Here is a 27,819-nt window from a genome sequence, read left to right as displayed (position 1 = left end):
AGGTTAGAAAGGAATGAGGCTAGTGTACACTGCTGGATGTGTAATGTAACTCTCTTTTACTCTTTTACTTCTTTCAGTCATTTGACTGCGGCCATGCTGGAGCACCGCCATTAGTCGAGCAAATCGACCCCAGGACTTATTCTTTGGAAGTCTAGTACTTATTCTATCGATCTCTTTTGCCAAACCGCTAAGTTACGGGGACCTAAACACACCAGCATCGGTTGTCAAGCAATGTTGGGGGGGACAAACACAAACATATACACACACACATATATACATATATACATATATTCCTCACCTCCATGAGGCCCAACCGACGAAGATCATGCTTCACCACCTTGTGTCTTGCCTCCACGAGGCCCAACATACAAAGATCATGCTTCACTACTTTATTCCTCGCCTCCATGAGGCCCAACATACAAAGTTCATGCTTCACCACTTTGTTCCTTGCCACCACGAGGCCCAACATACGAAGATCATGCTTCACTACCTTGTTCCTTGCCTCCGTGAGGCCCAACAGACGAAGATCATGCTTCACCACCTTGTTCCTCGCCTCCACGAGGCCCAACATACAAAGATCATACTTCACCACCTTATTCCTCGCCTCCATGAGGCCCAACAGACGAAGATCATGCTTCACCACCTTGTTCCTTGCCTCCATGAGGCCCAACATACAAAGATCATGCTTCACCACCTTATTCCTCGCCTTCATGAGGCCCAACATTCGCAGATCATGCTACTGGCTATGGCCACAATTATAATTTCACGGGTGTCATTTGCATGACACCAGCAACAAGCATTACATTTGACAGAGTAATCTAAATACTAAAAGATTAAGGATTAAAATGACCAGAATTACATCAGGCAAAATTTAGATTTTACTGGAGGCAAGTATTTTCAATCAGACTCACGCTTCCTTCTCGACTCGTTCAAGAGATCCTCTGAATGCAGTTTCTTCCATGGCAGTATTCAACACTAAGACCTTTACTGGAATAATCTTCCTGGCATCCAGTAATTTGGCTAGATTGTCAGTCGCAGGTATCCCGTCAAAAACATAACTGAAAGATAAGGAAGTAATTGAGCAAGATTAAGTAATTTTTTTAAGGGTTAATTACATCTGAAATGCGAAGGTGTAGTAAAATAATATCACGCCATCTGTCACAGCTTGCATAGATGATGATGATGATGATGATGATGATGGTCGTCGTCGGCATCGGCAGTGGCGTCAGCGGCAGCAACAGCAGCAACAACAACAGCAACAACCATTGCCACCACCACCATCATCATTATCACCACCACTTAATATCCTCTTTTCCATGCTTGCATAGGTCAGTCAGAATTTATTTTGAGACAGGTTTCCTGCTGCCAACCCTTAATTATTCCAAGAAAAATAATATTTCCAGTGACCAGGCATGTATTGGGTTGTCCGGAAAGTTCGTGCCGATTTTTAAAAGAAAGAAAAAGGTCAATAAATACTTGCCATTACATTTTTAATCAACCAAATATGAACCATTTGTTGCACAGTGCGTCTCCATCTTTCCTTTAACTTGAAAAAAACCCATCCCAGAATTGAGGTGGTTTCATGGCAAAGAATACATCAAGGTATCTTTTTACATCATCCAAGGAATTGAAATTTTTACCATTAAGACTATTCTGCAGAGACCTGAATAAGTGGAAATCCGAAGGAGCAACATCTGGTGAATATGGAGGGTGGGGTAACACATCCCAGCCGAGCTGCAGCAATTTTTGTCTGGTTCCCAAAGCATCAAGTGCCAAAAATGAACTTTCTTATCTTCCATTTTAAAGGGTTACAGAATTAACACAGGTTATAGAAACATAAACCTTCTTCCACAAAAAGATAGCTTAAACTGTGCTCTAAATAGAGGTGTAGTCAAATCCTATTTTATGGACTCAACCATGTTCTAAAATACGTTGAAAGGTCAGTTCCCTTCTTAAATTCAGCTATGCACTTTTGATAAAGCTGGAATGTAATACCCTAATGTTATAAACCAGGTCAGCATGGATGTCCCTGGTGGGGCTAAAAACCTTTTTCTGCAGGTACTTGATGACACCACTGTGCTATTTATGCTTGAAGCACTTTACTTGGAAACAGGTGAGGGTTAGCAACAGGAAGTGCAACCAGCTGTAGAAAGTCTGCCTCAATGAATTTGTCTGATTCATGCAAGCATGGAAAAGTAGACATTAAATGATGGTGGTGGTGCTGCTGCTGCTGATGATGGTGGTGGCGATGATGATGATGATGATGATGATGAATGTTGATGAAAGATTTGACCATTTTCAAGAGAAATTGCTACCAGTTACTTTTGAAGTGTTCTTTGAACAGTCAGATGTCGGTTTACCTAGGAAGAAACAATGTAGTTACTAATAAGAAGAGCTGAAATTAATGCACGCAAGATTTCACAGTTGCAGTATTCACTCCTTCAGAGTCAGCCTACGAAGTTTGTGAAATCTTGTCTGGCCACTGTGCTATTTAAGTTTGAAGCACCTCATTTACTTGGTGAGGCTCAGCAACAGGAAGAGCATCCAGCTGTAGAGAGTCTACCTCAACGAATTTGTCTGATTCGTGCAAGCATGGAAAAGTGGACATTAAATAATGATGATGATGGGAGGAGGCGGGGATGATGATGGTGAGGATGATGAAGATGAAATTTGACGAAAGTAGATTTAGAATAGAAGCTGTAATTAATTGCTTACATATCTTAATATGTAAATCTAGATAAAAACAAAAACAAAAAAAAAAACAAAAGCTATCACCACAGGTGCTGGTGGTGTAGGTGTATGATAAGAAGCTCACTCCACCAACCAACTGGTTCTGGGTTCAGTCCCACTGCATGGCACTATGGGCAAGTGTGTTCTACTATAGCCTGGTGCTGACTAAAGCCTAGTGAGTAGATTTGGTAGATGAAAACTGAAAGAAGCCTGTCATATATATATATATACATACACACACACACATATATATATGTAAATACAGTGTACATTTAAACACATAAAAGGTATCCTTCATAGGATTCCTTTCATGCTAGAAGGAACAGCTGAAGTCCAAACCACTACTAGGAAGAATAAAAAAAACTTCAAAGAAAGGAAAAATAAAAGCATTTACCATCTATTTCCTGGACCATGGTTTCTGACATTTTTTTTTAGCAAATAAAATAATTTGCTAGGTGAAGTCTTCATCATATTTGCTAAAAAAAAGTCAGAAACCATGGTCTAGGAAATAGATGGTAAATGTTTTTATTTTTCATTCCCTTCGAGTTTTTTTTTTATCCCTAATAGTGGTTTGGACTTTAGCTGTTCCTTCTAGCATTAAAGGAATCTTATGAAGGATACCTCTTATATGTTTAAATGTACACTGCATTTATATGAATAATATATAGTCTATTGACTAATTTTTTCTACATGCTAGGCCACGGGTAGTAAAAGTTTATAAAATATTTATTACCCTGATATTATTAACTATATATATATATATATATATATATATATATAGAATAGTAAGGTAGTGGGAACGTTGGATAATTATATATATTTTTATTTACATTTTATTCGCACTTTTAGTGCTTTTTTCTGTTACTGGATTTATCAAAATGTGGTTTAAAGTTAAATTTCTTGGCCTTTTTATATATAAAAAATTGTGATTTTTTTTTATATATAGAAAGGCCAAGAAATTTAACTTTAAACCACTTTTTAACAAATCTGATAACGGAAGAAAGCGCTAAAAGTGTAAATAAAATGTAAATTAAAAAAATATATCATCATCATCACCGTTTATATATATATATATATATATATATATATATATATATATATATAATATATATACATACACACATATATACATATACAGATATATGTGTATGTATATATATATATATATATATATATATAAAGTCAAAATGAGGGTGAAAAAATTGGATATTAATTTAATAACATCAATTTAAACACCAGTGGCCTAGCGCATAAAAGACTGAGATTCAGTAAATATTATTAATACACAACTATCCTCTCTCATAGTTGTGTATTAAATATATATATATATATATACATACATATATATGTATATGTAAGTATATATATATATATATATATTTATATATATATATATACATATATATACACATATATATATACTTATATATATGTAGCTCTGTGTCGGTGGCATGTAGAAAGCACTATCCGACCATGATTGCTCTCAGGGCTGCCTGACTGGCTCCTGTGCCAGTGGCATGTAAAAAGCACCCACTACACTCTCGGAGTGGTTGGCGCTAGGAAGGGTATCCAGCTGTAGAAACATTGCCGGATCAGATTGAAGCCTGGTGCAGCCTCCTGGTTTGCCAGTCCTCACATGTGTCATTGTATTGTGTTTGTCAGCACCACCACAGCTCAACAACTGGTGTTGGTGTGTTTACGTCCTCTATAACTTATTAGTCCAGCAACAGAGACAGACAGAATAAGTACCAGGCTCACAAAAAAAAAAAAAAAAAGGAAGTGCAGGGGTTTGTTTGTACAGCTAAAACTCTTTCAAGGTGGTGCCCCAGCATGACCTGAGTCTAATGACTGAAACAATTAGAAGACCAAAGATAAAATATACCCTCGTGTTTGAGCAGTGACATCCAATAAAGCCGTTTCAATGGCTTTCACTGCTAATTCATCTGGGACAGTGAGCCCTTTGATAAGGTAACTTAATATTTGTTGAGCAAGGAATGTCTTGGGTTGATTTTCCAACACATTCCTTACAGCGTCTCCCATCGATAATTTCATTAGTCCAAATTGGGCAGCAAGTTTGTGACAAACTGAAAATAGAAAATACAAATTCAAATGATAAAACTTTTATTGTTATATTTTGGGATGGTAATTTTTTTTCTTTTCTGCCACACGCACTATATATTCATATGTACTATATATTCGTTCTTTAACCCTTTAGCATTTAAACCGGCCATATCCGGCCAAAAGTATTCTGCCTGTTTTATGTTCAAATTGGCCAGATCTGGTCTCTCACACCAACCCTACAATATTATTTAAAAAATTAACAGCTACCCGATCAAAATCTCAAGATGATGCTTGATTAGTTCAAAACAATGAGGATTAAAAAGCATTAATTTTGGCAGAATAATGTGAACACTAAAGGGTTAATCGTTTATTATTGTTCTTATTTTATCTTATGTCCATTGCCTGGAAATCTTTTGTCCCACATCTGTGACCTCCTCAGCAACTCTTCCATCCATGTGCATCCTCCTGTTCTGTTTGGTCTTGCTTTAGTTCTGTTTAGAGAACGGAGTAAACAGAATACAAGCGGGGCATATAAGTGGCTGGAAGAGTCACTGAAGAGGTCACAGATGTGTCACGAAAGATTTCCAGACAATGGAAAGCAGATAAAATAAGAACAATAATAAACAAGTGAAGAATGAATACATAATGTGTGTTTATTTGGCAAAAAGGAAAAACAAAATGACCATCCTGGTATAAAACAATATCTGTTTCAACAAATCATTTCATATCAGGAATTTTGCAAAACAAATTCATGAAGATAAAAAGTATATTTATGACATTTAAAATACAAAGAAACAGATAAGAAAGGAAAAGAAAAAAAGAAAAAAAGGAGGGGGTAAAGCAGCAGAATATAGAAGGGGAGAGTGTGAAGGGCTACATACACCAGAGCAAAAGGAGTACTCAGCTGTGGGCCACGGTAATGACCGCTATGGCGTTGCTGCAGTAGCCACTCCACCTTGCAGGGCTCATGTCTCTGGAAGATCGCCGATGTCCCTATTTTGTGGAGGAAATTAGTAGTACAGGGTCCTTGAAACACTTGATTTTTCGACTGCGACCAGCACAAAGTGATAGCAGCTGGTCAGGTCCCTGTATTTATGAATTTTTCTCTCCTCCACGTTATGGGTAGCAACACCCAGGTTTGCAGCCAATGTTGCAAGGTTGCAACTGGAGAACATGCTGCCGCAACTTATAATTTAAGATAATCGTAGGATATAAATGATGATTGAATTATAAATAGATGATAAGAAGGCAAACATACAAACTTACATTAATATGTGCATGTATGTATAACCCTCTAGTATTGACTTTGACTTGACTTGACAGCATTCACCCGGGGTGGGTTGAGCTGGCTTCATTCATCTTCAATGCTGGATCTCTCACAAACGCCGACCAGGCCAGGAGATTTGAGGCTAACAACTGCGTGATCTCCAAGCACACCTTATTCCAGTGGCGAACGCCGTAGATATGGGGGCCTAGGTTGGGTTTCAGATCAGCCTTGACTGTCATCAGCCAGGCTTTTCGTTGTCCCTCTAGTATTCACAAGATTCTGTCAAATGTAATGTTTGTTTATTATCTCTGCTTTAGCGAAGGCAGAGGTATTATTTTCAGTTGCATTTGTTTGTTCGTCCATGGACAAAATATCTCAAGAACCGCTGGATAGATTCGGATGGAACTTTCAGAGATGCTTGGCCTTGTGACTGGCACAAACTGATTAGATTTGGGGATTGATCCGCTACTGGACAAGGATTCTGGATCATTTTTCCTGTTTTTTTACTTGACTTTAGAGAGCGATTAGGTTCATTTTTAGTATTCTTGTTTGTGAGAACAGTTGAGTTTATTTCAGATATTCTCATTTTAAAAATCCTCTCCAGCTAATCATTGAGAGGACGTTGGTGTTGCCTTGGCTGAGGTTGCCTTGGCTCTCTGAGTGCTCTTGTTTATATTGTTAGCTTTGAGATTTTGATGAGATAATTGTTAATTTTATGAATTACATTGTAGGGTTGGTGAGAGAGGCCAGATCTGGCCAGTTTCAGCATAAACACAGGAGAAAATATTGGGTTGTCCAGAAAGTTCATGCCGATTTTTAAAGGAAAGTAAAAGGTCAATAAATACTTGCCATTACATTTTTAATCAACCAAATATGAACCATTTTGTTGCATAATGCATATCCATCTTTCCTTTAACTTTAAAATACCCTCTTCCCAGAATTGAGGTGGTTTCATGGCAAAGAATTCATCAAGGTATCTTTTTATGTCATCCAAGGAATTGAAATTTTTACCATTAAGACTATTCTACAGAGACCTGAATAAGTGGAAATCCGAAGGAGCAATATCTGGTGAAATTGGAGGGTAGGGTAACACATCCCAGCCGAGCTGCAGCAACTTTTGTCTGGTTCCCAAAGCATCAAGTGCCAAAAATGAACTTTCTTATCTTCCATTTTAAAGGGTTATAGAATTAACACAGGTTATATGAACATAAACCTTCTCCCATGAAAAGATAGCTTAAACTGTGCTCTAAATGGAGGTGTAGTCAAATCCTATTTTATGGACTCAACCATGTTCTAAAAAAGGTCGAAAGGTAAGCTGCTATAAATCGGCACGAACTTTCCAGATAACCCAATATTTTGGCTAGATATGGCTAGTTTAAATACTAAAGGGTTAAATATTGTAAATAAGTATATATTTACACACACACACACTGTTTTATCTTTTAATTGTTTCAGTCATTAGACTGTGGCCATGCTGGGGCACTGCCATGAAGAATATTTAGTCAAATGAATCAACCCCAGTTCTTATTTCTTTAAAGCCTGAAACTGATTTCATTGGTTTGTTTTGCTGAACTCGAAACCTCATGATCGGCTGGGATGTGTTACCCTACCCTCCATATTCACCAGATATTGCTCCTTTGGATTTCCATTTATTCAGGTCTCTGCAGAATAGTCTTAATGGCAAAAATTTCAATTCCTCGGATGACGTAAAAAAGATACCTTGATGAATTCTTTGCCATGAAACCACCTCAAACTACTCAACCAAACCATGACTACACTTGTGTGTGTCTGTGTGTATGCACGTGCACGCGTACATGTGTGTGTGAACATGTGTGTGTATGTGTGCGTGGTGTGCATGTGTGTGTGAGTATATGTGTATGTGCATGTGTGTTCATATGTGTGCATGAGTGTACAGGTGTGTATATGTGAGTGTGTGTGTGTGTAAATGGGTGTGTGCGTGTGTGTGTGTATGCACATGTACGCGCACATGTGTGTGTGAACATGTGTGTGTATGTGTGCGTGGGGTGTATGTGTGTGTGAGTATATGTGTGTGTGTGCGTGCGTGTGTGTTCATATGTGTGTATGAGTGTACAGGTGTGTGTGTGTGTGTGTGTGTGTTTGTAAATGGGTGTGTGTGTGTGTGTGTACAAATGATTATGGAAATAGCAATAAATGTTAACTCCTTGCAGATAGGAAGCAGTACTAACCGCATTGAAACACTGTGCATGCGCGGTGCAATGTCTCGCTCTGCGCGGCACTGCATTTTCAAGTATACCACGCTGTGAAAAATCTCTAAATACACTGTAAAATTCCATGTATGAAAAATTACGTAGTTACTGAACGGCCTAATACCGGTGCACAACACAGACTGTCAGTAATAAATCCGTCTGCAAGGGGTTAAAGTTATAAAGATTGAACATTCAAACTTACAATAAGTTTTTCCAGACTTTGGTGGTCCGATGATGCTGAGCTTGACTGGAACTACAAGTTTAGGTGATAAACCTTCTAAGTAATACAATGGGTTCTTACTAAATTCCTCCCGTGCTTGGACTGAGCTCAAGAAGTAGATATACTGACGATATATACAGCCCACTCTTTTTTGGTTTGGTCCATGGTAAGGTAGCATGGGATTACCTTCTTTGAGCTTGAAATTAAATCAAAAAATAATTATTAGCAACAATATAATTAAGTATAACTTTTCTTATATTCTTTTGTTTTTTACTTGTTTCAGTCATTTGACTGGGGTCATGCTGGAGCACCGCCTCTAAGTCAAAGAAATCGACTCCTTGACTTATTCTTTGTAAGCCTGGTACCCATTCTATCGGTCTCTTTTGCCGAACTACTAAGTTATGGGGACATAAACACACCAATATCAGTTGTCAAGCAATGGTGGGGGACAAACACACACACAAAGACACATACATACACATATACATATACAACGGGCTTCTTTCAGTTTCCATCACAAGGCTTTGGTCGGCCTGAGGCTATAGTAGATGACACTTGCCCAAGGTGCCATGCAGTGGGACTGAATCTGGCTGGGAAGCAAGCTTCTTACCACACGGCCACTCCTGCATCTATAGCCACTCTTATTTCAATTAAGTCTTTTAATTGCTTTTCATTCAATAAATAGTATTTTAGACAAAAATACTGGTTTCGAATTTTGGCACAAGGCCAGCAAGCTTGGGGGAGGGGAAAAGTTGATTACATCGGCCCCAGCGCTCAAATGGTAGTTATCTTATAGACCCCATAAGGTGGCGAGCTGGCAGAAACGTTAGCACGCCGGGTGAAATGTGTAGCCGTATTTCGTCTGCAGTTACGTTCTGAGTTCAAATTCCGCCGAGGTTGACTTTGCCTTTCATCCTTTCGGGGTCGATTAAATAAGTACCAGTCACGCACTGGCGTTGATGTAATCGACTTAATTCGTGTGTCTGTCCTTGTTTTCCTCTCTGTGTTTTTGGCGTTAGGAAGGGCATCCAGCCGTAGAAACACTGCCAGATCTGACTGGGCTTGATGAAGTCTTGCGGCTTCACAGACCCCAGTTGAACCGTCCAACCCATGCTAGCATGGAAAACGGACGCTAAATGATGATGATGATGATGATGATGTTTAGCCCCTTGTGGGTAGTAAAGAAATAGGGAGTTATCTTATTGACCTCAAAAAAGATGAAAGGCAAAGTTGACCTCAGTGGAATTTGAGCTCTGAACGTAAAGATGGACAGCATGCTGCTAAGCTAATGCTTCTGCCAGCTCACTGCTTTCATAATGATTTCAAATTTTGGCACTAGGCACAGGGGTTAAGTTAATCACATTGACCCCAGTGCATAACTGGTACTTATTTAATCGACCCCGAAAGGATGAAAGGCACAGTCATTTTCTCGGTGGAATTTGAACTCACAACGTAAAAACAGACAAAACGCCGCTAAGCATTTTGTTCGATCTGCTAAATATTCTGCCAGCTTGGCACCTTCATATTGATTTCAGATTTTGGCACTAGGCCATCAAGGTTGGGGGAGGGAATAAGTTGGTTACATCGGCGAGCTGGCAGAAACGTTAGCACGCCGGGCGAAATGCGTGGCCGTATTTCGTCTGCCGTTACGTTCTGAGTTCAAATTCCGCCGAGGTCAACTTTGCCTTTCATCCTTTCGGGGTCGATAAATTAAGTACCAGTTGCACACTGGGATTGATGTAATCGACTTAATCCGTTTGTCTGTCCTTGTTTGTCATCTCTGTGTTTAGCCCCTTGTGGGTAGTAAAGAAATAGGTTACATCGGCCCCAGTGCTCACCTTGTGCTTATTTTATTGACCCCCGAAAGAATGAAAGGCAAACTCGACCTCTGTGGAATTTGAACCCAGAACCTGAAAGCTGGGCAAAATTTCACTATATATTGTGTTTAGTGGGCAAACAATTCTGCTAGCTAGCTGCCTCATATCTTGGATTAAAATGTTAAAATTCATTTATATCTTTTATTGTTTACTTGTTTCAGCCATTGGTCTGTGGCCATGCTGGGGCACCACCTTGAAGGTGTTTTAGTTGAATAAATTGACTCCAGTAATTATTTTTTTAAAGTTTGGCACTTATTCTATCATTCTCTTTTACTGAGCTAAGTTATGGGGATGTAAACAAACTAACACTGGTTGTCAAGCAGTGGGTGGGGTGGGTGTGTGAACTTTAGGTTAGTTAAAATATATTTGTGACATATTTCAATTTTTAAAGGCAAATTCACTGTAGTTACCACAGAGAACAAATTCTCTCTTATGGCAAAAAGTGCAAAAGCACATCTGTTCAGTGTTGCTCCCTGTCAGATTTCCAGATGCTGTGTTTCTAGCTCTTTAGCCATTATCAATGTGAAACACTGGAGAGGTAACTCTGGACAGACCTAATCAAAGACATAGCTTTAACTAAAATGCAGTCAACAACTTTGACTAAAATGCACAATTAGATTGCCAGGTTGGAAGAAATTAAGTAGTATCAGCCCCAAGCGGTGTTTACACTTAAGTGAACTTCAGAATAGTTAATTTATGCTTTTGACAAATTTCAACTTCTAAAAGACAAATTCAAAGCAAATACTATGGAGAAAAAATTCTCTTACACATACACACACACACACACACACACATTATTCTCTTTTACTCTCTTTTACTTGTTTCAGTCATTTGACTGTGGCCATGCTGGAGCACTGCCTTTAGTCGATCAAATCAACCCCAGGACTTATTCTTTGTAAGCCTAGTACTTGTTCTATCGGTCTCTTTTGCTGAACAGCTAAGTTACGGGGATGTAAACACACCACCATTGGTTGTCAAGCGATGTTAGGGGGGACAAACACAGACACACAAACATATACACACACATACATACATACACACACACACATACACATACATATATACGACAGGCTTCTTTCAGTTTCTGTCTACCAAATCCACTCACAAGGCTTTGGTCGGCCCGAGGCTATAGTAGAAGACACTTGCCCAAGATGCTACGCAGTGGGAATGAACCCGGAACCATGTGGTTGGTAAGCAAGCTACTTACGACACAGCCACTCCTGCGCCTATATATAAAATAAGAAAGTGTGTGGTGTTACTTTGAATATGTTCAAAGATATACATACAAGTACAAACAAACGGAACAAATGGAAAATACACACATAGAATGCAAAATCCTCTTCAGTTATCATCCAAAGGATGAAGGCATGGAATTGCTATGATCCTTTGGACAATAACTGAAGAGGATTTAGTGACATTCCATGTGTGTCTTTCCCATTTGTTTGTACTTGTATATAGTTTTTGGAACATATAATACATACACACACACATACACATACATATATACGACAGGCTTCTTTCAGTTTCTGTCTACCAAATCCACTCACAAGGCTTTGGTCGGCCCGAGGCTATAGTAGAAGACACTTGCCCAAGATGCTACGCAGTGGGAATGAACCCGGAACCATGTGGTTGGTAAGCAAGCTACTTACGACACAGCCACTCCTGCGCCTATATATAAAATAAGAAAGTGTGTGGTGTTACTTTGAATATGTTCAAAGATATACATACAAGTACAAACAAACGGAACAAATGGAAAATACACACATAGAATGCAAAATCCTCTTCAGTTATCATCCAAAGGATGAAGGCATGGAATTGCTATGATCCTTTGGACAATAACTGAAGAGGATTTAGTGACATTCCATGTGTGTCTTTCCCATTTGTTTGTACTTGTATATAGTTTTTGGAACATATAATACATACACACACACACATATATATGGGCTTCCACACAGTTTCCATCCACAGGTCATTTTGCCCATGATGCCATGCACTGAGACTGATGCCAAAACCATGTTTGCAAAGCAAGCTGATGACAGGTAAACGTGATCGATTTCCCTCTCAAGCTAGACCACTTACCTTGATATGTCCCTTTTATGTTATTGGACTCAGAAGAAGTAAGAGGCTCGATATGACTTGAACTCTGAACTCCTGAGTTCAGAATTTAAGACGCAGACGTGGCTCTGTGGTTAAGATAGTCACTTCTCAATCACATGGCTTTGGGTTCAGTCTCACTGCTTGACACCTTGTGAGTAGATTTAGTAGATAGAAACTGAAAGCCATATATGCATATGCATGTGTGCGCGCGTGCGTGTGTGTGTGTGTGTGTGTGTGTGTGTGTGTGTGTGTGTGCATGTGTGTGTGTGTGTGTGTGTGTGTGTGTGTGTGGCTTAGTGCTTAAGAAATACAGCTCACAATAGAAAAGGTTGTAAGTTCAATTCCTGGTGAAGAGCTGTGTCCTTGAGCAAGACACTTCACTTCATGTTTGCTCCAGTCCACTCAACTGGCAAAAACGAGTTGTACCTGTAATTCAAAGGGCCAACCTTGTCACACTCTGTGTCATACTGAATTTCCCTGAGAACTATGTTAAGGCTACATGCGTCTGTGGTACGTTCAGCCACTTGCATGTTAATTTCATGAGCAGGCTGTTTCCGTTGATTGTATCAACTGGAACGCTTGTCATCGTAACTGATGGAGAGCCAGACCTTCACATGATCTTACACGATGGTTATAAATGAGGATCACCATCATACAAGTAATGTTGTTTGTTTTCAATCTTTCATGCAAATATATTTGGCCAGAGGTAAAAAATACTTTGCTTGGAATCAAGGAAGGGTTGGCAACAGGAAGGGTATCCAGTCACAGAAAATCTACTTGAACAAATTGTTGTTGTTTGTTCCTTCTCGAGCCATGCCTGGCTCATAAGGGCTGGTTTCCCGGTTTCCTTGGCGTATAGGTTCCGCACTTGGACGGGACGCTGGTCCGTCGCAGGTGAGCTGCAAGATGCAGGAGGAAAGGGTGAGAGAAAGTTGTGGCGAAAGAGTCAGCAGAAGTTTGCCATTACCTTCTGCCGGAGCCGCAAGGAGTTTAGGCGTTTTGCTCATAAACACACACACATCACCCGGTCTGAGATTCGAACCAGCGATCCCTCGACCGCGAGTCCACTGCTCTAACCAGTAGGCCATGTGCCTCCACTACTTGAACAAATTCTGTCTGACCAATGAAAGTATGGTGAACTGGACATTAAAATGGCAATGATTATCAAATAAAATGTAAATTGCTGCAAAATGAAAAATATCAGTAGTTTCATAAACACATCAGAAACAATTACATGATACTAGATGTCCGTACATAAAGAACAATTAATATGCAAGTGACATGAGGGTGAGAATTACCATAACAGGACACCAATATCCCAAATGACTTAGCAGCTTATATCCTGAGTGGAGAAGAGACTTTGCTGTTGATTCATTCACGGGATACACTCTTTCAAACAGACTCTGTCGATATGTAACATAGGGTTTCAAGGATCGCATCAAAATATAATTTACAATATGCTGTCTTTGATTGGCATCGATAATAATGGTTGGAATTAGCTGATCCTCCAAACCAATCTGCAATTATACAGAAAATCTTTTAGAACAAAATATGTATCGCAGATATCTTTCAGAGAATTTCTAACTTGTGAAAAAAGTTCATAAATGAAATTACTATAATAGTCTTGACTACAAACACATTTCAAAAGTTCATGTTGGTGGCATCATTCCAGATGTAGATAATATATTTCAGCTGCTAAACCATTGTAGGCCACTACCCAAGAATTGATAACAGACAAACTGTAGTCAGGAACTTCCCTACAGGCTAGCTAGTGAGCTGGTCTGCAGTGAAGGGATTTCCAGTTAGGCGGGACTTCTGGTCAGAGTCTTTAGATGGCTGATTGCATTTGCCCTCACAGTGTATAACAGAACAAAATGAAATAAATACTACACCAATACACTCCTGTTCCTAGTTGATATTTTTATATATAGCTTAAAGAAGATATACCATAGTTGTTTGTCCTTCATTATATGTTGATAGAGAGAATTTTTCAGACACATAATGTCTTGGCTATTGCCATCTGTTTGCATTCAAAGACAAATTAGAACAAGTGGAGTCCTGGTAGCAGTTATTTTAAGGGAGATGATATTTTGAAACACATAAGTAAAGATGTTTCGTAGGCAGCGGCAGTGGCTTCATCGTCGTCATCGTTTAACGTCCACTTTCCATGCTAGCATGGGTTGGACGATTTGACTGAGGAATGCACCAGGCTCCAATCTGATCTGGCAGAGTTTCTACAGCTGGATGCACTTCCTAATGCCAACCACTCTGAGAGTGTAGTGGGTGCTTTTATGTAACACCGGCATGAGGGCCATTCTGGCAGTACTGGCAACGGCAGCGCTCAAATGGTGTTTTTTACTTGCCACCTGCACTCCAGCGGCACTGGCAACGATCTCACTTGAATGTTTTCTCACGTGCCACCAGCAAAAGTGCCAGTAAGGCAACGCTGGTAATGATCATGCTCGAATGGTGCTTTTTACATGCCACCAGCACGGAAGCCAGTTAGCTGCTCTGGCAACGATCCCGCTCGGATAGTGCTCTTAGCACTCCACTAGCATGGAAGCCAGTCATCTAATTTGATTTCGATTTTGATTTCACTTGCCTCAACAGGTCTTCACAATCAGAGTTTAGTGTCCAATGAAGGAAAGATGTGCATAAGTGGGCTGGTTACACCCCTGGCATAGGCCACGTGGTTATGGTCTCACTTGGCTGGCTGGGTCTTCTCAAGCACAGCATATTTCCAAAGGTCTGAGTCACTAGTCATTGCCTTGGTGAGGCCTAATGTTCGAAGGTCATGCTTCACCACCTCATCCCAGGTCTTCCTGGATCTACCTCTTCCACAGGTTCCTTCAACTGCTAAGGTGTAACACTTTTTCACACAGCTATCCTCATCCATTCGCACCACATGACCATACCAGCGCAGTCGTGTCTCTTGCACACCACATCTGATGCTTCTTAGGTCCAACTTTTCTCTCAAGGTACTTACACTCTGTCGAGTATGCACACTGACATTACACATCTATCGGAGCATACTGGCTTCATTCCTTGCGAGCTTACGCATGTCCTCAGCAGTCACGGCCCATGTTTCACTGCCATGTAGCATGGCTGTTCATACACATGTGTCATACAGTCCATCTTTTACTTTGAGCAAGAAGCCCTTTGTCACCAGCAGAGGTAAGAGCTCTCTGAACTTTGCCCAGGCTATTCTTATTCTAGCAGCTACACATTCAGTGCACCCTCCCCTGCTACTGACTTGTTTGTTAAATATAAAAGAATAAGACAATGATATACAATGGTATTAACAAACTGTTTGAATTTGTGGATGTGAAAGAACAAAACTGTGATTGACCACCATTTAAGTAAAACATCAACAAACAAAAATAACATCAATCACAAAAGTTACAGCAAAATTTTTAATGGTATATAAACAAAGAATAAAACATTGATGGTTGGGAGATGGGACAAAAGCAAAAATTGGTGGCAGGGCAACAAGGAGACATTTTATAGTCTTTATAACTGAATCAAGCACATTAATAACCCCCACCCAAAAATATTATTATTATTATTATTATTATTGAGTGAGAGAGCAGTGCATGTCATCAAAGTGACACTGGGGTAAAATATACGAAACCCAATATACCCATCATGACTACCCGTCTGATAAAGGTACACCAGGCACATGCATCACAACCATATGTGCGCGACATGGTGATCTCATATCAAGATAAACAGCGCATGACCTTGCAGGTGGGGCCCAGTTAGAATTTTCTTCAGGTTGAGTAGCCCATCCTGCTCAAAAGGTCCCTGAATAAGGGTTGTTTAAGGATGTTGAAAGAACCACCCATGTTTCCAGAGGTGAATTATTCAAACCCCAAAGAATCCCTCTCAACACATGGCTATGATGCTCCCCCACTACTTCTGCTCGTGATCAGAGATGCACATATCGTCAGCCACTAAGGGACATGCTCAACTGGTTATGGTCAAACAACTGACAAGCAAATCTGTGGTATTGAGCAGAATATTTGCTGTAGCCCATCTTTTATACCAAGACAAAACAATGTACATGATAACACTTTCAATCAGTTAAGATCAGAAGCCATGAGAGCCACTGCCTGGTACTGCATCAGGATTATTATTATTATTATTATTATTATTATTATTATTTCTAAGGCGATGAGCTGGGAGAATCATTAGAGAATCTCTCTATATATAAAACTGAGATGTGTGTCTGTCTGTCTGTCTGTCTGTCTGTGTGTTTCCCTAAAACTTGAGAACTACACAACCAATTCCATTCAAATTTTACACATGCCTTACTTAGGGTCCATGTAGTTTCATGGGCAAAAAAAATGTTCAACTTCTTGCCTAGAACGAGCCCATAGTAATATATCTTCTCCACTATTTCAGTATTACATGTTATTTTATGTCAGATACTTTTACTTTAACAATAAAAATAATAATAACAATTGAATTATATGTAGTAAGTAATAATTAAAATCAAACTAAAGTATAATATAATCGTAACATAACAAAAGTAAAAATAGCAATTGGTATAAAATTGCATCAATGATTTGAACTTGAATAAGTGGTTTCACATGAATGGGAATAAGTTAAAAATAAAATTAGCGTGCAGAAATGGAATAGTCCAGTTGGATAATAAAAAATTAAATTAAAGAAAAGACTATTGTCTATAAAGTATACAATGTAGAAAAAAAAGATTTGAACACCTGGAGGAAAGCACCTTCGAAAAGTGTCTTGGTGCGACTATGAAAGATATCTAACCAGAGGCGGTAAATTCGCCACAATAGAAGCAAGGTTCGAGTCAACGGAACGTGCAAGGGAGTACTCGACTCGAACTTGCAAAGTGGAAATATTTTATTTTTACCTTTATATCTGGGACGTAGGATGTACCGGATAAAAATTTAAAATGTCTCTCCCCCCCCCAGAAGTTGAGGTAGGCTGGATTGTAGCCACACTTCTATACAAGAGGGAGGACAAGATCCAATTGATCGAAATTGTAAGAGACGGGCCTACAATTCCAGTCTGTTATATATTTTGAGTATTGTTATCACTGGCGATATCAAGATATAACTTTGTATTTTGTATTTTATGTGTAGATGTATATATATAGATGTACATGTAATATGTACACTTATATATACACATATATACATGCACTAGCACTATGACCCGTCGTTGCCGGGTCATAATGCTAGTAATTAATAAAAAGGTCTGAAAGACAGTGATTTACATCAAACAAGGGGTGGTGATAGAAGACGGGATTTATGTGTGTGTGTGTATATAGGAATGAGAGTGTTTGTCTCTTATTGAACATCACCTTCTCTTGCTTTTGTCTACATCTGTTATTACCCCTTGATGTTGTAAAGAAAAAAAGCAAAGGAAAATCATAGTAACTAACCCGAACTTTTTCTATTTCTGAATTTTCTGCCTCATATAACGTTGAAATATCTTTAGAAAATCTAGCTCTGGCATCATCTTCAGTTTCAAATTCATCCCTTCTGTCATCTTCAGGCAACTGCAAGACAGAATCCATAGGTACGTAGTTTTACGAAGAAATTATATCAAAAGAGAAAACTATTCAAAGACTATCTTTCAATAAATATTCTTTGTAAAACTTTATTTAAAACAGGATTCTATACATTATAGTATCCCAGTTCTATAAAATGAAGAGGAGATTATCCCAGTTCCATAAAATTGGCAGAGGATTATCCCAGTTCTATAAAATGAACTGAGGATTATCTCACTTCAATAAAATAGACTGAGGATTATTCCAATTCTATAAAATGAACTGAGGATTATCTCAGTTCTAAAAGGTGGTCAGAGGATTAACCCAGTTCTATAAAGTAAAATAGGATTATAAATGGCCAAAAAAAATACTCACTTTTTTATTTCTAAATTGTAAAACACCACAATATGTTTCCAAAGTTTATTGAGAAACTTACTCAATGTTCTAAAATCTATTGTTAAGCTTAAGTTGAAGACATAACTTATAATTACCGGAAATTCTTCCAACAGTGTTGATTCAATGTCCATTTCTTCATCAGGATCCTCTTCTTTTCCTTCCTTTAAATGATATGAAAATTTTACAAAAAATAAAAATGCAGCTTAGTTACAAGAAGGAAAAATTACATCATTACAACTGTAATTCTTTCCTAAGGTAGTAATAGTAGTAGTAGTAGTAGTAGCAGCAGCAGCATCAAGAGTAGCAGTAGTAGTAATCATCATCATCAGTCATTACCACATCATCATCATTGTCCTCCTCCTCCTCCTCCTCCAAAGCAAGATTTTTTAAAGGTGAAGACCTGTTTTTGGGGTGGCTAAGGGTGGCTCATGTCGCTTACTCTAAGATCACTTTCTCTGAACATTTCGGTAGATAATCCATTTCTCATCACCTGTCACAATTTACTTTAAAAAAGGTGCATTTTCATTCCGTTTATAAAGCGAATCACAGATGGAAATGCGATCCAAAAGGTTCTTCTCACTCAACTCATGTGGTACCCAAACATCATAGCGATTTATGTACCCAAGCTTTACCAGGTACTCATGAATGACAGATTTTGATAGGTTGAGGCTTTCTGCCAATTCTTGGGTTGTGCAGTGTGGGTTGTTCTCAATTAATGACTTGATTGGGTCATCATCTGTAGTGGATGGTCTGCCTGATCGCTCTTTATCAATAAGCCTACAATCTCCATCTCAGAACCTTGTGAACAACTTTTGTACAGTTCTTTCGGATAAAGAAACCTCACCGTAAACTGTGCATATTTCTTTGGTTGCTTGTGAGGCATTTTTCCCTTTACAGAAAAAGAAAAGCATGAAGTGCCGAAAATGAACTTTCTTATTTTCCATTTTAAAGGGTTACAGAATTAATACAGGTTATAGGAACATAAACCTTCTTCCACAAAAAGATAGCTTTAACTGTGCTCTAAATGGAGGTGTAGTCAAATCCTATTTTGTGGACTCAACCATGTTCTAAAATAAGTCAAAATGTAAGCTACTATAAATCGGCACAAACTTTCTGGACAACCCAATAATTTAACTATCAATTAATTATTGATTTCAAACTTTGGCACAAGGCGAGCAATTTCAGGGGGAGGGGAAAGTCGATTATATCGACCCCAGCACTTAGCTGGTACTTACTTTATCAATTCTGAAAGGATGGAAGGCAAAGTCAACTTCAGCGGAGTTTGAACTCAGAACGTAAAGACAGTTGAAATGCCACTAAACATTTTGTCCAGTATGCTAACGGCTTAACGATTCTGCCAGCTCACTGCCTTAAATTATTAATTAATTATTAGAATATAATTAAGTAAATACCTCTTCTGCTGCTTTTTGTTTTTCGGTGAGTTCATTTAATATTTCCATACGTCTTTTTTCAATGTTTTCACTCTTGAAACGGAGAACGGATAAAATAAAATATTTTGAATAAAAATAAGCAATGATCGGAGATAACCATATTATTTGTTGGGGGAAATAAAGAGGTGAATTAAAATTATAACTGGGTATTAAGTGATGAGAGATTATATAACAAGGTATAAGCTGTTGAGATTATAAAATAGGGGTTAGATGCCGGTGCATTTCTCCATCTCTTGCCCCCTTCTATTCTCTTTGCATTTATCCCACCCCACCCCCCACCCAAATACTGCTAGTCCCTCTGTCTCCACTCACTTTTACTTATACTTTGAGGAGCCACCTGTACACCTCATCAGCACAATTGGTGATAAAATGACCCCTGACAAACATAACTGATTTATTTCTTTATTGCACACAGGGGGCTAAACATAGAGGGGACAAACAAGGACAGACAAAGGGATTGATTACATCAAGCCCAGTGTGTAACTGGTACTTATTTAATTGACCCTGAAAGGATGAAAGGCAAAGTCGACCTCAGCGGAATTTGAACACAGAACGTAACGACAGACGAAATACCGCTAGGCATTTTGCCTGATGTGCTACCGTTTCTGCCAGCTCGTCACCATAACTGATTGGGAGGCAATGACAAGTGACTGAGACATTTGGTGATATGCCATGCTTGAGAAGACCAGTCAAGCCAAGTGGAATCATAGTCATGGGTGATACTAGTGTTATGTAAGTGGCACCTGTGCCAGTGACACCTAAAAAACACCATTCGACCAGTCAAACCAAATGAAATTGTAGTCATGGTCGATGTCAGTGTTGCATAAATGGCACATAAAATGCACTGTTTGATCTGTCAAGCCAAGTGAAATCATAGTTGTAGTCAATGCCAGTGTCGCATAACTGGCACCCATACCGGTGCCATGTACAAAGCACCATTCAAATATTGGTCCTCGTGAAGACAGTGATAAGTGACTAAGACCTTTGGCAATATGCTGTGCTTGAGAAAAACACTCATCAAGGCAACTGAGATCATAGTCAGGGCCAATGTCAGAGTTATATAACTGGCACGTAAAAAGCATCCACTACACTCTTGGAGTGGTTGGCGTTAGGAAGAGCATCCAGCTGTGGAAACCATGCCAGATCAGATTGGTAACTGGTGCAGCTCTCCAGCTTACCAGTGTTCAGTTAAACCATTCAACCCATGCCATCGTGGAAAAATGAACGTTAAATGATGATGATGATTAATCAGATGATTGATGAGTTAATTGGTTTAACAGCTAACCAATTGACAATTAATAAAGAAGTGAAACAGAATCCAGTGCTGGTGTACATTATTGGCATAATGACCCTCCAAAGATATTAAACTCCTGTCGTCTTCATCCTCATCAATATAATCATCACCATCCTCCTCCTCATCATCATCATCTTTGTCATCATCATTGTTATCATCATCATTTAACAACTGTTTTCCATGCTGAGATGGGTTGAATGATTTGGCAGGATTTGGCGAGCCATAGGGCTACATTGAGCTCCAGCGTCAGCTTTGGCATGACTTCTAAGGCTGGATGCCCTTCCTAATGTCAACCACTTTACGGTGCGTAGTGAGTGCTCTTCTTCCTGCCATTGGCATTAGTGAGATTGCCCAATAAGGAGAGAATAAGCAAAAAAAAATTAACAGAATTTCTGAACTAACGAACTAACAATAATGCTTTAAAAATGAAATCAATGATAATAATCTCTGAAATGTTTACTCACTCTTTCCTGCATTATTTGATCCTTTTTCTTCTCTACTTTTTCAAGTTTCGCATCCCTTTTAGTTTTCCAAGAATTTAGTCTGGCTGGCAACAATCTGTTAATAACATCCTCTGCTTCAATGTTTAAGATGATGGCAACTTCTGGGAAACATCCACTATTTGCTGTTAAACTGACATCATCTACCATACTTGGATAACCTTCTAATACGAACCCAACTGATCTAAAACACAAGAAATATCATATGTATAGTTTTAAAATTGTTGCTATGAAGAATTAATAAGTATTTTGTTTTAAAATATAATTTAACCCTTTAGTATTTAAACCAGTCATATCCAGCCCAAATAGTCTACCTGTCCTATGTTCAAACTGACCAGCTCCAGCCTCTCTCATCATCATCATCATCATCATTGTTCGACCATGGTCGAGACAATGGAATTTACCATGCTACGCCAGACTTCACGGTCCATCATGGCATTACGGAGGTCCTGTTGCTGGATGCCTGTATCCCTGGAGATTACATCAGAGTAGGAGAGTGTGCGCCCTCTGGTATTGCAAGTAGATGGCTTCCAGAGGAGAAGAGTAGCCTCTCTCACCTACCCCATGATGTCATTCTACATAATAAACAATCACATCAACAAAATTTTTGAAGCTACGAGATAATGCATGAATAATTCAAAACAATGTGGATAAATAAGCATTACATTCGACAGAATAATCTGAATGCTAAAAGGTTTAATATAAATATAATACCTATTTCTTTATTACCCACAAGGGGCTAAACACAGAGGGGACAAACAAGGACAGACATAGGTATTAAGTCGATTACATCGACCCCAGTACGTAACTGGTACTTAATTTATCGACCCCGAGAGGATGAAAGGCAAAGTCGACCTCGGCGGAATTTGAACTCAGAGCGTTAAGACAGACGAAATACCGCTAAGCATTTTGCCCGGCGTGCTAATGTTTCTGCCAGCTCGCCGCCCACCAGGCCAACCAACTTATCACTTGTTATTATTTGTTGCTGGTCACCATGCATTTCTTTCCATCATTGTAGCTTTTGAGCAATGTCACCCGACTGGTCAGGCAAGCAAATATCCTTCCTGAGCAGAATAATAGTCCATTGCAAGGTTACCCATTTGCAGCTGGTTGAACTGGATTAAGCATTTAAACCACCCATATCTGGCTCAAGCAGTCTACCTGTCTTATCTTCAAACTGACTAGATCCAGGCTCTCTCACCTACCCTATCATGTCATTCCACATAATAAACAATCACATCGACAAAATCTTACAGCTGGTTTGACTGGAGCAATGTGAAATTACTGTAAATCCTCAAGTATAGTCCGCCCTTGAGCATAATACGTAGGGGATTTTTAGGGGGTTGTACCTCTGAAAAACCTAAACATTGTGTATAATATGCACCCCTTCTCTAACGAGTCATGCGTAATTAAGCCAGCAGCACCTAGTCAAACAAACACTTCTGTGCATACGTAATACAATAATGGTGATGTTCTTAACTGGTATATGGGAATGTAAATATGTTTGCAAATTGTTTTTGTTACATGTTATTCTGTGTTCTGAATACTTTTATTTTAATAAATGTTGCTTACTGCAAGTTATGGATGATTCTTTTATGACTTCATTGCTTTCAGGCTTAGCTTAAGGTATTTTCGTGCCCGACATCACAAAATGCGTCTGAATAAACATTGCCGGACAGCAAATAGAGACTTGGACATTGCTTAAGAAATATTTTTCATTTTTAACCTCGTATACAGTATGCACTAGGGATTTTGACCTTTAAATTTTGGGAAAAAAATGCGGATTATACTCGAGGATTTATGGTAAGTGTTTTGCTAAAGAACACAACACACTGCCAATCTGGGAATTGAAACCATGATCTAGTGATGATGAGTGCAACACCTCAACCACTAGGCTACATGACCATTAGCATACCACACTAGCAACCTGATAATTTTATCTAACAACTATCCTTACTCATTATTACCACAGCCACAACAATGGCTGTGTGGTTGGAAAGCTCGCTTCACAGTGACACAGGTAGTGTCTTCTGCGGCAGTTGACTAATGCCTGGACTGCACTCCACAGAAATAACCATTGCATGATGGAATATAATAAGATATGGTCCCTGGCTAGAGCTTGGCATATTTACAATGATGGACCGAAGTCAAGTACTTAGATGTGAAAAGATGACAATGATGATGCCGCCACCACCAACACCGCCACCAACAATGATGATGACGATGATGATGATGATGATAATGATGACTTTCAATGGTACAATTCACTTCCAGTAAGACAAACCATGGCTACTCAACAACTTCACCAAGATGTTTCGAGGCAGTTAACATTCAGTGAAACAGTTATTCCATTTTCTAAGAAATAAGAAGAACCAGAATAGTTATTGTGGATCTTATGCAACCTTAACTCTAATCCTAACTCTAGTCCTAACCATCATATATATAAGACCAATCTTAAAAGATAACATCAGTAGTAGAATTATTTACACAAACCTGTATGGTTCTTCAAACCACCAAGGTGATATAATTGTCGACAGTAAGTCACTAGATAAAGGGGTGTTAGCCTCGAGAAAGTGTCTAATACATTCTTCATCTTCTGTCAACTCTTCCGGTTCCGTGAAGGTTTCCTATAAACAACAGATGGAATACTTGTACAAATGTCTCATAACTTGTCTTATACTGACTTATTTTATTGTCATATATTATTGTCTCATAGTATTGTCTTATACTATTGTCTTATAGTATTGTCTTATGCTGTTGTCTCATACAATTGTTTTTATACTATTGTCTCATAGTATTGTCTTATACTATTATCTCATAGTATTGTCTTATACTGTTGTCTCATACAATTGTTTTTATACTACTGTCTCATAGTATTGTCTTATATTATTGTCTTATACTATTGTCTCATAGAGAGTATAGTAGGTGCTTTTTATGTGCCACCGGTACAGGAGCTAGTCGGGGGGTACTGGCATTGGTCACGATCTGTTGGTGCTTTTTATGTGCCACAGGCACATGAGCCAGTCAGGCAGACCTGGCATCGACAATGTTCGGATGGTGCTTTTTACATGCCACCAGCACGGGAGCCAGTCAGCGGCACCGGCCCCTGCTGTGAAATTGCTTTTACTTGACTCAACAGGTCTTCTCAAGCATATCATATCATATCACCCGACGCATCAGCAGGGGTATTCTTAACAGGGCTGAACATGCATGGCTGCAATTTCACTTTAGTTGCCGGGTCTTCTCAATCACAGCATATCTCCAAAGGTCCCAGTCTCCTGTCATTGCCTCTGTGAGGCCCAATGTTCGAAGGTCATATATATATATATATATATATATATATATATATATATATATATACATATATATAAAATTAAAATCAAAATGAGGGTGAAAAATTGGATATTAATTTGATAACATCAATTTTAACTCCAGTGGTCTAGCATATAAATAAAACTGAGATTCAGTAAATAGTATTTCATACATAAATATAAGAGGGAATTTTTTTAACCACTATGTGGAAACCCTTATTCTAGAAGAAGATCCGCTATGGTCTCAACCACTAAAAATTGTTCTCCAGAAAATTTAGCACATCAGAAACGTAAGTCAGCAAGATAAATGAAAAGTAAAAAAAAATATAGGTTAATCATAAACAATTGTATCACTCTCAACAAATTACGTAATTTTACTTACACAATTTATCTGTAGATCGTCAGTATGATCGTCTATGCAGAATATAATTTGCAGAACTTCACGCCAGATATCAACACGAGGTCGAAAATGAATGTAGTTCTACCTATTACACTATTACATTTGTGGTTATTTTCAAAAGTCTTCATTTAGGCGCGCTAGATTACCGGAAATAAATACCGCATAAATAATTCACTGCAGTAGTTTTCAAAGACTTTTGAAAATAACCGCAATAACAAATAATATCGTATTTATTGTCTGTGAAAATTATGGAATATAAAACAACTTTGATAAAAAAATTATACCTACTTTTCTGACGAAAACAATGCCGTTCTGAACATTTTGGCGGCAACTGTATATATACACACACACAAAAATACATACATATATACATGTATATATACACATGTATATATGCATGTATATATAGAAAATCTACCCAAGGCTACTGTGTCTGTCTTGGCAAGGATTTTACAGCTGGATGCCCTTCCTAACACCAAACATTCTGCAGAGTGGACTCAGTGCTTTGTACGTGGCACCAGCACATGCAAAGTTAGTTTTGGCAAGATTTTTATAGCTGGATGCCCTTCCAGATGCCAAGCGACTTACAGTCTGGACTGGATGGTTCTGTTTCTTTTTTGGGTTTGACCCTCACTATCGCTAGAAAGTATGTTCATGTCACCATGACTTAGTGGTTCAGCAAACAGACACGAACAGAATAAGTATCAAACGTTGACCAAACTGTTGAAGGTGGTGCTACAGCATGGCTCCAGCCCACTGACTGAAACCAGTAAAAGATAACAGATAAAAGAACACTTAAACTAATTAAATCTAAATTAAATTAATTAAATCTAATTAATTCCCATTCTAAGACCAACAAGCTGTTTTGATCCATGTTTTGCTCGGGTTTTGGTGGTGGTGTTGTTTTGTGCACGTTGTCTCCTTTTCCCTTTCTTCTTTTGTTCGTCTTCTTTGCCTTGCTCTCTTCTTTACCCCCCCATTTCCAAAATCCCACAAGTTTTTACACCCACAATTAAAGATAACCGCCTCTAGCCCCTGCAGCAACACGAAAAGCCACCATTATTCAAACAGCGCAACCTCTCAATCCTATAAAACTCAATTTTTCCCATATTCCTCACCATGGCAACCAAATGGTAGCCCTGAGCAACTTGCAACCCTCTTCACACCATTGCCCACCCCAGTGTAAATTTTTGGTGCCAATCCGACCCCATCTACTGCCCCTTAAACCGTTCCCATGCCAAAATGAGACAAATAACCAAGAAATCTAACAACTTTTTCGCATTTCAGCTTTATAGATATTGATTAATTCTTGTATGAAAAAAAAAATCGATTGATTCACACATTAAAATCAACCACCTAAATAAGTTACTGATTGTTACAGAAACACTACTTACTGCTTGTTGCTCTTCAACTTCTTTATTCTTATTATCTGAATCTTCATCTGACCTGAAATCAATATAAATTAACCATTAGATGCTAACCTCCTGAGGAAAATTATACACAGCCATCACACTTAAAGTTTACAGACATAGTCTGTAAATAGTCTACTACATGGGGAAAGGTATGGCCAATTTAAATGAACTCCCAGTACATGACTCTTTCACCACAACTTTCTCTCACTCTTACTTCCTGTTTCTGTTGTACCTGTATTTCAAGGGGCTGGCCTTGTCACTCTCTGTGTTACGCTGAATATCCCCGAGAACTACGTTAAGGGTACACGTGTCTGTGGTGTGCTCAGCCACTTACACGTTAATTTCACGAGCAGGCTGTTCCGTTGATCGGATCAACCAGAACCCTCGTCGTCGTAACCGACGGAGTGCTTCCATTAATACTGAAAGATAACTTTCATTCTCATTTGGATGTTCTGTTAGAAGAGACTACATCCAACTCATGGTTCTGTGCTAGAACAAACTATATCGCCGGCTGGCCAGTTATATAAACAACAATGCATTTTGCTCAAAAAGCTAATATGAGAGTTTCTCTCATGGTATCTACTGCGGTATAGTTTGTTGCAACAGAACATCCATGTTTAAGTGGGGATAACACCATTTGAGAATGGCCGTTGCCAGTGCCACCTGACTAGCGCTCATGCCGGTGGCACATAAAAGCACCCACTACATTCTCAGAGTGGTTGGCATTAGGAAGGGCATCCAGTTGTAGAAACTCTGCCAGATCAGATTGGAGCCTGGTGCAGCCATCTGGTATGCCAGTCCTCAGTCAAATCGTCCAACCCATGCTAGCATGGAAAGCGGACATTAAACGATGATGATGATGATGCGTGGCACCTTGGGCAAGTGTCTTCTGCTATAGCCTCGGGCCAACCAAAGCCTTGTGAGTGGATTTGGTAGACGGAAACTGAAAGAAGCCTGTCATGTATATATATATATATATATATATATAGCTGTAGAAACATTGCCAGATAAGAATGGAGCCTGGTGCAGCCTTCTGGCTTCCCAGATCCCC

The 27,819-nt window shown here is 38.9% G+C and overlaps 1 protein-coding gene across 1 annotated transcript in view; it reads right to left on the bottom strand.

Annotated features, from left to right (window-relative positions):
• LOC115222078 (adenylate kinase 9-like) overlaps positions 1-27,819 on the bottom strand; it is a 110,751-nt gene that overhangs the window by 19,216 nt on the left and 63,716 nt on the right. Inside the window, exons 24-33 of the mRNA XM_036511195.1 lie at positions 26,751-26,802; positions 24,139-24,272; positions 21,610-21,829; positions 19,813-19,884; positions 18,496-18,561; positions 17,897-18,013; positions 13,779-13,997; positions 8,489-8,702; positions 4,613-4,814; positions 912-1,058 (exon numbers count right to left, since the gene is read on the bottom strand). Of these exons, the coding sequence (XP_036367088.1) occupies positions 912-1,058; positions 4,613-4,814; positions 8,489-8,702; positions 13,779-13,997; positions 17,897-18,013; positions 18,496-18,561; positions 19,813-19,884; positions 21,610-21,829; positions 24,139-24,272; positions 26,751-26,802 (1,443 nt within the window). The remainder of the gene's footprint in view (positions 1-911; positions 1,059-4,612; positions 4,815-8,488; positions 8,703-13,778; positions 13,998-17,896; positions 18,014-18,495; positions 18,562-19,812; positions 19,885-21,609; positions 21,830-24,138; positions 24,273-26,750; positions 26,803-27,819) is intronic.

Source organism: Octopus sinensis, linkage group LG19, assembly GCF_006345805.1.
Source record: "Octopus sinensis linkage group LG19, ASM634580v1, whole genome shotgun sequence".
Lineage (NCBI taxonomy): Eukaryota > Metazoa > Mollusca > Cephalopoda > Octopoda > Octopodidae > Octopus > Octopus sinensis.
Note: the sequence above shows the minus strand (reverse complement) of the source record. Positions and strands in the feature narration are given on the sequence as shown.